Source organism: Orycteropus afer, unplaced genomic scaffold (genome assembly GCF_000298275.1).
Source record: "Orycteropus afer afer isolate SDZICR_OR568_19922 unplaced genomic scaffold, OryAfe1.0 scaffold00088, whole genome shotgun sequence".
Taxonomy (NCBI): domain Eukaryota; kingdom Metazoa; phylum Chordata; class Mammalia; order Tubulidentata; family Orycteropodidae; genus Orycteropus; species Orycteropus afer.
In genome coordinates this window covers 7,409,972-7,422,541 of record NW_006921675.1, presented here as the reverse complement: position 1 = coordinate 7,422,541, position 12,570 = coordinate 7,409,972, and the positions used below count along the sequence as shown (strand labels likewise).

General features: G+C 44.8%; 1 protein-coding gene across 1 annotated transcript in view; it reads left to right on the top strand.

Annotated features, from left to right (window-relative positions):
• Positions 1-4,657: 4,657 nt before the first annotated feature.
• DCAF5 (DDB1 and CUL4 associated factor 5) overlaps positions 4,658-12,570 on the top strand; it is a 160,486-nt gene continuing 152,573 nt past the window's right edge. The window contains exon 1 of the mRNA XM_007942316.2: positions 4,658-4,871. Coding sequence (XP_007940507.1) covers positions 4,658-4,871 — 214 coding nt within the window. The remainder of the gene's footprint in view (positions 4,872-12,570) is intronic.

Below are 12,570 nucleotides of genomic sequence, written 5' to 3'. Positions count from 1 at the left end.
CCACCTCCTGAAATGGATGAACATTGACCAATTCTTTTTGGTACAGTGACTCTGGGTACTCCTTCCATCTTCTTTTGATGTTGCCTGCATCATTCAATATTTTGCCCATAGAATCTTTCAATATTGCAACTTGAGGCTTAAATTTCTTCTTTAGTTCCTTCAGTTTGAGAAATGCCAAGCATGTTCTTCTCTTTTTGCTTTCCAACTCCATGTCTTTGTACATTTCATTATATTAATTGACTTTGTCTTCTTGAGCTGCTCTTTGAAATCTTCTGGTCAGCTCTTTTATCTTGTAATTTCTTCTATTTGTGTTAGCTACTCTTTGCTCAAGGGCAAGTTTCAGAGTCTCTTCTGACATTCATTTTGGTATTTTCTTCCTTTCCTGTCTTTTTAATGACCTTTTGTTTTCTTCATGGATGATGTTCTTGATGTCATCCCACAATTCTTCTGGTTTTTGGTCACTGATGTCCAATGCTTCAAATCTATTCTTTTAGATGGTCTCTAAATTCAGGAGGGATATACTCAAGGTCACATTTCAGCTCTCGTGGAGTTGTTTTAATTGTCTTCAACTTCAACTTGAACTCACATATAAGCAGTTGATGGTCTGTTCCCCAATCAGCTCCTGGTCTTGTTTTGGCTGAAGATATTGAGCTTTTCCATCGCCTCTTGCAACAGATGTAGTCAATTTGATTCCTGTGTACTCTATCTGGTGAAGTCCATGTGTGTAGCTGCCATTTGTGTTGTTGAAAAAAGGTGCTTCCAATGACTAAGTCATTGGTCTTGCAAAATTCTATCATGCGATCTCCCATGTTATTTCTTATCACCACGGCCAAATTTTCCACCTACTGGTGATTCTTTGTTTCCAACTTTTGGTAAAAATCTTAAATTTCCTCATCTTTGGCTTTAGTGGTTGGTGCGTAAATTTGAATAATAGCAGCCTTCCTTGTGGACTTATGGATATTATCCTATTACTGACAGCTTTGTACTTCAGGATAGATTGTGAAACATTCTTTGTGATGATGAATGCCACGCCATTCCTCTTCAATTTGTCATTCTTGGCATAGTAGATCATAAGGCTGTCTGATTCAAAACTGCCCAAACCAGTCCATTTTAGGTCACTAATGCCTAGGATATCAATCTTTATGTATTCCATCTTGTTTTCGTCAACTTCTAATTTTCCTAGATTCATACTCCATACATTCCATTGTTCAGATTATTAGTGAATGTTTACAGCTGTTTCTTCTCATTTTGAGTAGTGCCACATCAGCAAATGGAAGTCCCAAAAGCTCTACTTATCCATACCATAAAAGTTGGCTCTACTCTGATGAGGCAGCTCTTTCCCCATTGTATTTCGAGTGCCTGACAACCTGAGGGGCTCATCTCTGGCACTGTATCAGACAATGTTTCAGGGCTATTCATAAAGTTGCACCCAAAAGGCAGGAAGGAGGGAAAGCTGGGGAGGACAAGGTGGCAGGCAGGATCCAGGTAAGGGCTGTGGCGATAGGCAGTGGATCGTAACAAATTATGGATAGCAATGAGAAGAATGAGAATTCCAGAACACTTAATTGTACTCATGAGGAACCTGTCCATAGAACAGGAGGCTGTTGTTTGAACAGAACAAGGGGACACCGCATGGTTCAAAATCAAGAAGGGAGTGTGTCAGAGTTGTATCGTTTCACCATACTTATTCAATGTGTATGCTGAGCAAGTAATTGGAGAAGCTGGACTATATGAAGAATGTGGCATCAGGATTGGAGGAAGAATCATTAACAACCTGCGATACACTGATGACACAACTTTCTTTGCTTAAAGTGAGGATGATTTAAAGCACTTACTTATGAAGACTGAAGACTATTGCCTGCAGTATGGATTACATCGCAATATAAAGAAAACAAAAATCCTCACTAATGGAACCTATAAGCATCATCATGACAAAAGGAGAAAAGATTGAAGTTGTCAAAGACTTCATATTGCTTGGTCTACAATCGACGCCAATGGAAGCAGCAGTCAGGACATCAGATGTATAGCACTGGGCAAATCAGCTACAAAGGACCTCTTTCAAGTGCTGAAGAGCAAAGATGTCTCCTTGAGGACTAAGGTGCGCCTGACACAAGCCATGATATTTCCAATCGCCTCTTATGCATGTGAGAGCTGGACAACAAATAAGGAAGACCGAAGAAGAGTTGATGCTTTTGAGTTGTGGTGCTGCCGAAGAATGCTGAAAGTACCATGGACTGCTACAAGAACTAACAGATCTGTCCTGGAAGAAGTGCTGGCAGAATGCTCCTTGTTAGCAAGAATGGCCAGACTTCATCTCACCTACTTTAGTCAAGTTGTCAAAAGGGACCATTGCCTGGAGAAGGATGTCATGCTTGGTAAGGTGGGGGGTGGAAGAAAGAGGGGAGGCCTTCAATGAGATGGATTGACATGATGGCTGCAGTGATGGGCTCAAGCATAGCAAGGATCATGGAGCTGGTGTGGGACTGGGCAGTGTTTCGTTCTGCTGTGCATGGGGTTGCTATGAGTCGGAGATGACTTGATGGCACCTAACAATAGTAATAACAACAATAACAACAATCTCTGGAATTTTGTGAGTTTCTGTTAAATTCAACAGTATTTGTGATAATGTTGACTTTTAACTTAAATACTAACTTGTGTACTTGTATACTTGTTATTAGTATAATTAGCCTAGTGGCGTAGTACCTAAGGCATTTGACTGCTAACCAGAAGGCTCTCTGTTCAAACCCACCAGCCACTCCTCGGAAGGAAGGTTGGGCAATTTACTTTCACAGTGATACTGCCTTAGAAACCCAAGGAGGGATCGCTATGAGTCGGATCTGACTTGATAGCAGTGCATTTGTTTTTTTTTGGTTTTAGGAGGTCCCTGGGTGAGATAAATGGTTAAGAGCTTGACTACTGGCTAAAAGGTTAGAGGAAACCCACCTAGAAACACCTAGGAAGATAGGCCTGCTATATGCTTCTGAAAGATGACAGCTTTGAAAACCCTATGGAGTAGTTCTACTCTGGACACATGGGGTTCTTTGAGAGCCAGCCGAAACCCACTTGACTCCATCTAACAATGATTAACTTATCATGGTCCTTGTACAAAAGCTGGCTGTTGTGAATTATCAAGTAGATTCCTACTCATAAGGAGAGTCACTTGGATGGTGGCTTTGAGGAATTGTCTTGGGTTTAGTGCCTAAGGCATTTGACTGCTAACTAGAAAGCTGGAGGTTCAAACCCACCAGCCACTCCTCGGAAGGAAGGTTGGACAATCTATTATATAGAGGGGTTGGGGTCACTATGAGTTGGATCTGACTCTAGAGCAGTGAGTTTGGTTTGAGGAATTGTACTACAATATATTGAAAAGGGTACTTTTGACTGGATCTGGTAGAATTCCAAAGTACTTAACACCCAGTCTCCTCACTGGGGTCAATGTCGATACTCCCACCCTACTGAAGTGCAGCTAGCTACGTCCGGCCTGGAATGCAGCTGCTGGTTATTAGCTGTATTACCTCCGAGTCTGACCCGCAGGACCTTTAAGAGGAATTCATCACACCAAATTAAATAGATCGCTATTTTCAAATAATGCTTCTTGTGTCTTGTGAATTATTTGCACTTTAGGGTTTTTGCTTTTCAGCGCGTTCTCATCTTGGTTTTGGCAAACATTGGCTTCACTTCTTAGGATACCCTTTCTCTTTCTTCCATACATCAGTCTATTATCTACCAGACTGAACAATTTGACATTTTTATTGAAAAGCTGGAGGAAGGGACAATTAGAGAACTGATTTTGTGGGGGAGGGAGGTAGTGTTAATAATTAATTTTGGGGAGGGAGGGGGACACTAACAAAAGCCCCAACCAACCTTCTACCAAGTGTCCAGTCCTAACACCCGGTCTCTCTTCCCTTGGGCGGCCCTAGAATGCTGCCAACGGTGAGAGGAGGATCGGTGCCGCCTTCCCTCCACTTCTTTGCCACCTCTGGCCTCATTTTCCTGACCCCTTTTTCTTCCCTCCCCCACCCCCGCCAAAAAAGTAATAATAATAATAAGGGCAGGAATGCGAACTCGCCCTGGTTCCGAACTTCTAAGGAGCAATAGATTCGCCAGGCGCAGAGGGCCAACAACGAGCCCGTAGCCCCGCGGTCACTTGGATTGTGGCGTGCCTTCAACTTCACAGAGTGCGGCGCTCTGGGGGTGCAAGCGGGGACTCCGCCCAGCGCCACCTCGATCCCCGCGCGGGAAGGAGCTGCTTCGCGGGAAAGCACAGCCGCCGCCCGCGGTTTCTAGGCCCACTTTCTTGGGGCCAGCCGCCCGCGGCGGGGGAGGGGCGGCCGCCGCCCGGGTTCTCCCAGATCCCGGGGTCGACGGAAGGGCCGTGCAGCACGGAAGCGCGGCCGCAGCTGAGGATCAGCTGCTGGAAGAGGCGGAGAAGGAGAGGGAGGAGCCTAGAGGGGGAAAGCGGAGGGAGGGGACCTTCAGGAAGCCGCGAACGCCACCGAGTGTCTGCACACCTCGCTCTGTCTGCCATGGCTGGTTAAAGAACCATCCGGATCGCAGCACGGGGGGAGGGTAGGGTGGGGGGGAGAGTGGCGGCCGCGCGTGAGGCCGAGGGAGGGGCGGCGGCGCGAGCGGCGGCGGCGGCGGCGGCGGTTCCAGCATGAAGAGGAGAGCTGGCCTGGGGGGCAGCATGAGGTCAGTGGTGGGCTTCTTGTCCCAGCGGGGCTTGCATGGGGACCCCCTGCTCACTCAGGACTTTCAGAGGAGACGCCTGCGGGGCTGCAGAAACCTCTACAAGAAGGACCTCCTCGGCCACTTCGGCTGTGTCAATGCCATTGAATTCTCCAACAATGGAGGCCAGTGGCTGGTCTCAGGTAAATCAACCCCCTTCCCCTCCCCACGCCTCCCGGCCCCCTTCCAGCCTCCCCTTTTCGCTCTCCCTCGTAAACCCCCTTCTGCCCTCCGTCCCCACCCCCTCCCTTCTCAACCCCGCTTCTGTGGGGGAAGGTTTGGTGTCAAATTAAAACCATCGCAGGGGGAGGGAGGGAAAGAGGGAGGGAAGGGAGAGGATGTCTTCTATAAAAAAGACCTAAAATGGTTGACAGGTCCTTAATCCGCTTTATCCCAAGTGCAAAGTGATCTCCCCTGATTACAGCTCTGAAAGTGTGGGTCTGGGCGGGGGGCGAGGTTACCTCTTGACAAAGTTTGATGGGAAACTCTTCCTCTGCGTACTTTAAAAGGTGCAGGGGCAATTTTTGGGATTTAGATGGGGAGGAGGCCAAGACGCGCCTGAAGCGAGGAAATCTCGAGCCCCTGTTGCCGGTGTCATAGGGAAAAGGGCCGGGGCCGAGCTGTGACAGGGCTAGACGCCGGAGGGGCCGGCAAGGGGCTGCGACCTGGGGGTTAGCGAGTGTCAGCGGAGGGGAGATGACTGGCGGACGGCTAGATGTTGGTCGCCCCCCTCGGAGCTCCTCCGGGCCCAGCTCCATCTCCTTTCGTGCTCCGGTGGCCGCTTCCGCGTCTTATTTTTATTATGGTTTCCAGAGTAGCGAGGACTCTGGAGGCCAAGGGGCACCGGCCTGAACTTGAATGCGCAACTTGTGCGGAAGGGGGTGGGTGGGCGACCCCCGAAGGACTTGTTGGCGAAAGCCCAGCGTTCGCACCACCTTTCCAGCGGACTGCCGCTGCAGGTGGTCTCCGCCCCGCCTCCCTCCCCCCTGTGGGGCCTCGTTGCCCCCAGGCTCCCCCTCTGGTTTGGGCAAAGTGGCGAAATCGAGGCCGGGGCTCCGGCCGGGCAGTGTAGGCCTCGCTCTCCCGGGGCTCCTAGCGACAGGCAGCTGAATCGATAGCCTATTGCTCCCGGGGAGGCTGGGGCCCGGCGGGCCGTGGCGACAGCTGCCCCGGGGGAGGTGCGCCTGTTGCCAGAGGTGGGGGTAGGGGGAGGCGCCCGCCGCCGCCCCCCCTCCAGGGTTGGAGCCCAAGGGACCGGTGGGAGGGGGGGTAGGGGGGATTGAGGGTCCTAGGGGGCGGCTTCCTGAAACGGTAAAGGGAAGAGGAAGGAAGACAGGCGATTTGGCGTTCCTGCACCTCTTCTGCGGTTCTCCATCCCTTTTCCTACAGTGAGAAGGATGAAGGGGGAGCCCAGGGCTGGACGTGGCGCTTAGCTTCAGTCCGGTCGGTCCTCGAATGGTTTTCTAATTTGCGTCAGTGGGCAGCTTGCCAGAAACTTCTGGGATCATGGCAAAGCATCTGTCTTCTTCGCGAGTAACAGTCGGAAGTGACACGGGTCGTACATTCCAGTTGCGGGTAGCAGAGATAAGACTTGTTTGATCATTTCACGATGAACCTTCTGGGGTTTCTCCAGACTGCAGAGAGAGAACTGTCTTGACTTTTCCACTTCACATCGTTTTTCTCTTTGACTAGGTCGTTTGGCCTTGCATCATCCCCTGAAGGAACCTGATAATCCCCCACACCAGTGTATACAATTTTTATTAAAAAAATTCCAAGGACAAAAAAGAGGAAGATCTCTTTAAAGACTGAGCTCCCCAGTTTCCCCTTACACTTCCTCTGTATTCATAATATTCTCCTCTCCTTTCCAGACTAATGTATTCCAACAAAGATGGTCCCATACACAAATTAAGTTTACCTACTGGGCAAAGGAATTTGCGGGTCCTCATTTATATATGACTGAACTTATGTTAATTAAATGACAGTCAGTCGCACATTGCCCAGTTTAACACATTTGAAAATAACACCTTTATTGAGGTATTATTCACCTGCCTTACAAATCACCCACTTAATTTAAAGTGGACACTTTTAAAAGCATTACAAAGCTTCATTCATTCTATACCAGTTATTACTCCCGTATCCGTGGGCAGGATCTTCCTCTAATTTCTAAATGAATCTCATTTTCTCCAGTCTTAGCCAGTTGGTTTCCTTTAGCTTAATTTTCTCCGACAGAAGAGAAGGGCTCTTTCCACAGGGCAGGCTCTGGCAAACCTAGTTCTAGGCAATCATTTCCTTACTTTTTTCAGGCTAAGTTGCCAATCTCCATCAATACTTCCTGGGTTCCAGCCTTCTTTGCCCCTTGCCCCTCCCTTTTCCCTCCCCCCCCAAAAAAAAAAACTCCCTCTAGTTTAGTTCTTCCTGTTTCCTTTTTATCTGCTGCCTTTGTTCTTAAAGTTCTTCAAGCTAACTTTTCCACCAGTCCCTCCAGTTTGGCTCAGACTTAGCTTTTCCTATTTGTTTTGTTGGAGGCCTTTTTAGCTACTCACCTTCCATTATGACTCCATAATGTGAGTGTTAAGGCAAAGTTCCTCCCTTTTGCTTCAGATAAGGTTGCCCCCTTTAGGATTCTTAATACAACTTGTTAGAGCTAATTAAATTTTTGCTGAGAAGTTCCAAGTTTAAAACTATTAAAAGCATCATGTCTGCATTTTATCTATCATTGTTCCTCGTTGGCAGTAAACAACTGAGGGAGCCTCTTAGTATGGAGGTGAATGTTTCTTGTCTTTAGTGTTTCACAATAATGGTAATGACGTTACTTTTATGCATTTTTGTTGTTGTGTTTTGTCTGGATTGGTTAAAGCCCTCAAAAACTGATGATTTTAAAAGAATAGATTGTTCATGCTGTTCACTGTTTTGTTCTGTTCACTGTTTTCACTCCTAACGGGGCAGGCTCAGTTTTCTTTCTTCACATTTCTTATAACTGACACATCCTATTTGACTGGCTTAACCCTAGACCCAGGGTAAAAGTAGTATCTGCAGGATTGCTGTGTACAAGATATTTATAGGTCTTATAAAATACTATTGGTTAAGGATACATTACTTTTCTGTTCTAACTAGCCTCTTTTCCAGGGTACAGTGAGCCCAGAGGTCCTAACAGTAAAGCAGAGAAAGTCTGGAAGAAGAGGTGCTTTGCTGGGAGGTGAGATTAGTGACAGCAACAAGTGGGAAAAGGATTGTTTGATGTTTCAAAATATTGAAATAGTTTAACCCAAGAAGTACTTTATTTTTCTTTGTGGTTGATGAGAAATAGGCCTCACTGTAGTATCATGTAAGACAGTATGGCATAGCAGGACACATGGGTTAAAATCACTGCTGTGTCATTTATTTAGTGTGTGACTTTAGTGAAGTTCCTAAACCTTTCTGATCTGGTTCATCTGGTTCTTGCTGTGTATAATGAGAATACCAGCACCTCTGAAGAGTTATTGTGAGGAGTACATTAAGAAAAAGTATAGATTGGGTACTGAACAGAGTGTTTGGGCTCTCAGAAGAAATGCTGAGTTTGTTTTCTTTCGTTTGTACATAAAACATGTGATGTCATTAATAGCTGACACTTGGGCTAATGGTATTGTTAATGGACCTGTGCAAATGGGCAGGCAAGACAGTTCTGTGATCTTTGGATGTGGAATGAGGAGGCACAATGTGGTGTGGAAAGAGTCCAGGATGTGGCATCACATTATTTGAATTGTAGCTGTACAGTCATAAATTGTGTGAATTTAGGCAATTCCTTTTATTCCACTTCTGTAAAATGGGGATAACAAAACTTTCCTTGCAACCTAACTGGGGAAGTGAGTTGTCAGTGAGATATTCTATGTGAAAGTACTTTGTAAATTACATTATTTTGAGTGAGGGTTACTTTTTATAATGGCAACCTATGCTTGATGATAGCAGTCTTTTTTGAATATTTAGGGAATGGGAAAACAACACGGTATGCTGATGTTCCACTTACAAGAGATCCTAACAATATCAAGGAGGTTACGGTACTACATACATTTAGGGGATGTCCTGGGTTTACATTTCAAGTCTTTGGTTACATTTAATATTTTAAATTCCTTGCCTCCTCTTATGCTTCTTTTTTTCCCCCTACAATGGGGCCTTTTATATATTTGCTTAAAAGTCTTCTTGTTTTTTCTTTGGGAAGAAGATCACCTTGGAAAGACCAACCATAATGTAGCTGTTTTTGTCTTATCTTGGATTGTAACTTCACCTCCTTACATTTTGTAAAGGGTTTGTGTAAATAGAATCTTAGCAGTAAACAGAAAGATTTAGCTTTTTTGGGGTAAGAGCTACTGTACTATTTCCCCTGGATTGAGTTTAAGGCATTGGAACCCATAGAACTAACAGATTAGTAACCTGTGAGTATGAAGTTTTGAGTTACAGTGAAAGATTATGATCTCTTTTTCTGTACTTACGGGTAAATGTAGGAAAACACCTTCAGAAGTTTTTCAAATAGAATCAGCAGCTATGCTATTAGAGGCATGAGGGTCATAATTAAATAGAAATTGTGAATAGGAAGAAGCATTTAATTGCTTGGTCATAATAGTTATAAACGGGCAAAACTAGCCTTATTTCTATTTCATAGAGATTGTTAACTTATTAAGCATTATAAGAATCTACTTTTGTTGATTGCAGTGGCCGCACAGAACTTGGACAGTACTCATGATTATGGGGTTTATTAGGGAAGTAACAACAATTCAGGGTCTGAAACGAGTCAGGATGCAGTTCTTTGGTCAGGACAGCCTCTTTTAGGCTGTGCACGCAGGCAGGCCTCTCTCTGGCCTCTCAGCCTCACAGTCCCTCTGCCTGGCCTCTGCCTTGCTCAGGCAAGTGTTACAAACCTCTTGTACCCATAGGTGCTCCACTCCAGCAGTAAGCTCCTGCCAAAAGGCACTCAGCTTTCTTCTCTCTCTGGGCTGGGAAGCCCACTGAACCGTCTCCTGCTGGTCTCCTGGTTCTGCTGCCACTGATGGTACCATTTCTCTGCTGCTGCTTCTCACTGTCTCTGGCATTACATCTCTCTCTCTCTGTCTCCTGGATCTAAGAGATTCTCTGCACAGGGATTGTTGGGCCAAAAGATAGACTTTGTTCCCAGAGCTCTTCTTTCTTAGTGGTAATCAGGTCCCGCTTTCTCTCTTGTAAAAGAAAAGGTGACTCAAAGGTGGTGACTTCCCACCCTAATCCTGCCTCATTAACATAACAAACGGAACCTAATCCTCATTAACATAACCAAATCCTGCCTCATTGACACATGGAAGTTAGGATTTACAACACACACAGTGGAGGATAATTGCATCAGATCACTGATTGGAGGACACCCACACAATACTGGAATTATGGCCTAGCCAAGTTGACACACAACCCCAACCATCATAAATTCCATACACCTTATTTGCATGGTCCCACCCAGTCACTGTGTGGGAGTCACAAAGACTATGGCTAGAAGGGCCATATTAAGTAATTCACTGCACCGTAGTTTTCCAGGCTGTAATCTTTGTGGAAGCAGAATATTAGGTCTTTCTCCTATGGAGCCTCTGGGTAGGTTCGAATCGCCAACCTTTTGGTTAGCAAACAAGCACTTAAACATAGTGCCACCAAGGCTCCTAAGAACCACTATAGTTATATATAGAGATTAAGAGCATGAGCTGTAGAATTGGATTGCTCAGGAGTGAATACTAACTACTGACTAGATGAGTGTAACCAGAACCAGTTGCCCTCTAGTCAGCTCCAACTCATGATGACTCCATGTATTAGAGCAGAACTGTGCTCCGTAGAGTTTTCAGTGGCTGATGTTTTGGAAGTAGCTCACCAAGCTTTTCTTCTGAGACTCCTCTGGGTGGCCTTGGACTTCCAGCCTTTCCATCAGCAGCTAAACACGCTAACCATTTCCATGACCTGGCGGGGACTCTTGCTAGCTGAGTTACCTTGGACGAGTAACTTAACCTTCTCTGTGCCTGTTACATTATCCATTTACTAATGCTAGATCACAGGGTTGCGAATACTTATAAAGGTTAGCACAAGTGCCTGACCCATGCTATTGCTGTGATAGCTGCTGCTGCTGTGAATGCTGTTATTATTGTTAAACTTGAACCTCACAAAGAGCTTTTAGGAGATTGATACCCATCACTTTCAGCATCTAACATTTACAACACATGACATAGTACAATGTGAAAAACTGAGAAAGATCTCAATGAGGTAAGGTGTTAAGAATGCTTTGTGAAAAAGCTTAACCCCAGTATTATCTGTCATCAAAGAGTATTTTTAAGCATCAAATAATATCGATGATAATAACTATATGCTTGCTGTAATTTGAACCTATTAGTTAATGATCACTTCCTGTTTGCTGTTGTTAGGTGCCATGAAGTTGGCTCCGACTCATAGAGACGCTATGTACAGCAGCATGAAACAGTGTCCGTCCTGCACCATCCTCACAATCCTTGCTGTGCTTGAGCCCATCGTTGCAGACACTGTGATAAGACATTTTATGCAACTCAAAATAAATGTATAAATAAATTTTTCTAAGAACACGTTATCCACAGTAAGGTGCTTGGCCTTAGCCAGTTAAAAACTTACCTTTTGCTCTGATATAATTAAAACTTAGGTGTTTAATTAGGATGTATTTCTTGGCCTAGTGGTTAATTCATCTGAAGAAAGATGGCTAGTATTGGGGTAGATTTCTGACTTTGAAAAGCTCTCACAGTGTACACATTTTTGGACAAGATGATTAGGGAATTGATTCTTGAATTTTCTTCTGGGCTTTCCTATTTACTGATGATACATTGATGTGAAGATCCTAAATTTTATTCTTCAACCTATTTTATTCAAATAGTTTTTGAGTGTATCCTATTTATAATACAAACACTATGAGAACAGAGATGATGAGTCAGATGTAAATTATGCTTTCAAGAAGTTTGCATTTTAGGAGCTATTAGTTCTCATTTGTACAGTATGTAGCCCTTTCTAATTTTCCCCTTAGCTTTATGATGCTTTAATACTTGATTTTTCTCTGGTTCACAGTACTTAATGTAGCAAAAATGCTTTTGCCTTTGCGCTTTGGTGGAAAAGAAAAAAAGGCCTATCAGGCTTTGGAGGACTTTGCTATGATAAATTAGAGGGCTTATGTCGTAAGGATGACGTACCACAGATATTTATAGATAAAACATTATTTGTCCCATTTGTTCTTCAGTTAGTTAATTGCTATGTGTCAAAGATTGGAAAATCTAGAATTATGCCTGGGTTTGTTACTTTTGCTTTTAAGAAGACTTAACCAGTACCACCAGTGGCTGTTGAGTTGGTTCCACCTCATGGTGACCATCCCATGAGTGTCAGAGTAGAACTGAGCTCCATAGGGTTCTCAGTGGCTCACATTTTAGAAATAGATTGTCAGGCTTTTCTTTTGAAGTACTTCTGGGTTGACTTGCACCTGCAGCCTTTGGACTGAGCTCCTTAAAAGTTTGCACCACCTAGGTAGGTTTTTAACAGATGACCACCAATTTCATTAAATATTACTGTTGTTGTTGTTCTGTGCCGTCAAGTCAAACCCGACTCATAGCGACCCCTTCTTGGGTTTCCGAGGCTGTATCACTACGGAAGTAGATTGCCCAACCTTCCTTCCAAGGAGTGGCTGGTGGGTTTGAACCGCCAGCCTTCTGGTTAGCAGTCAAGTGCCTTAGGTACTATGCTACCAGAGCTCCCTTAAATATTATTGTTGTTGTTGTTGTTAAGTGCCGTCGAGTCGTTTCCGACTCATAGCGACCCCATGCACAGCAGAACGAAACACTGCCCGATCCC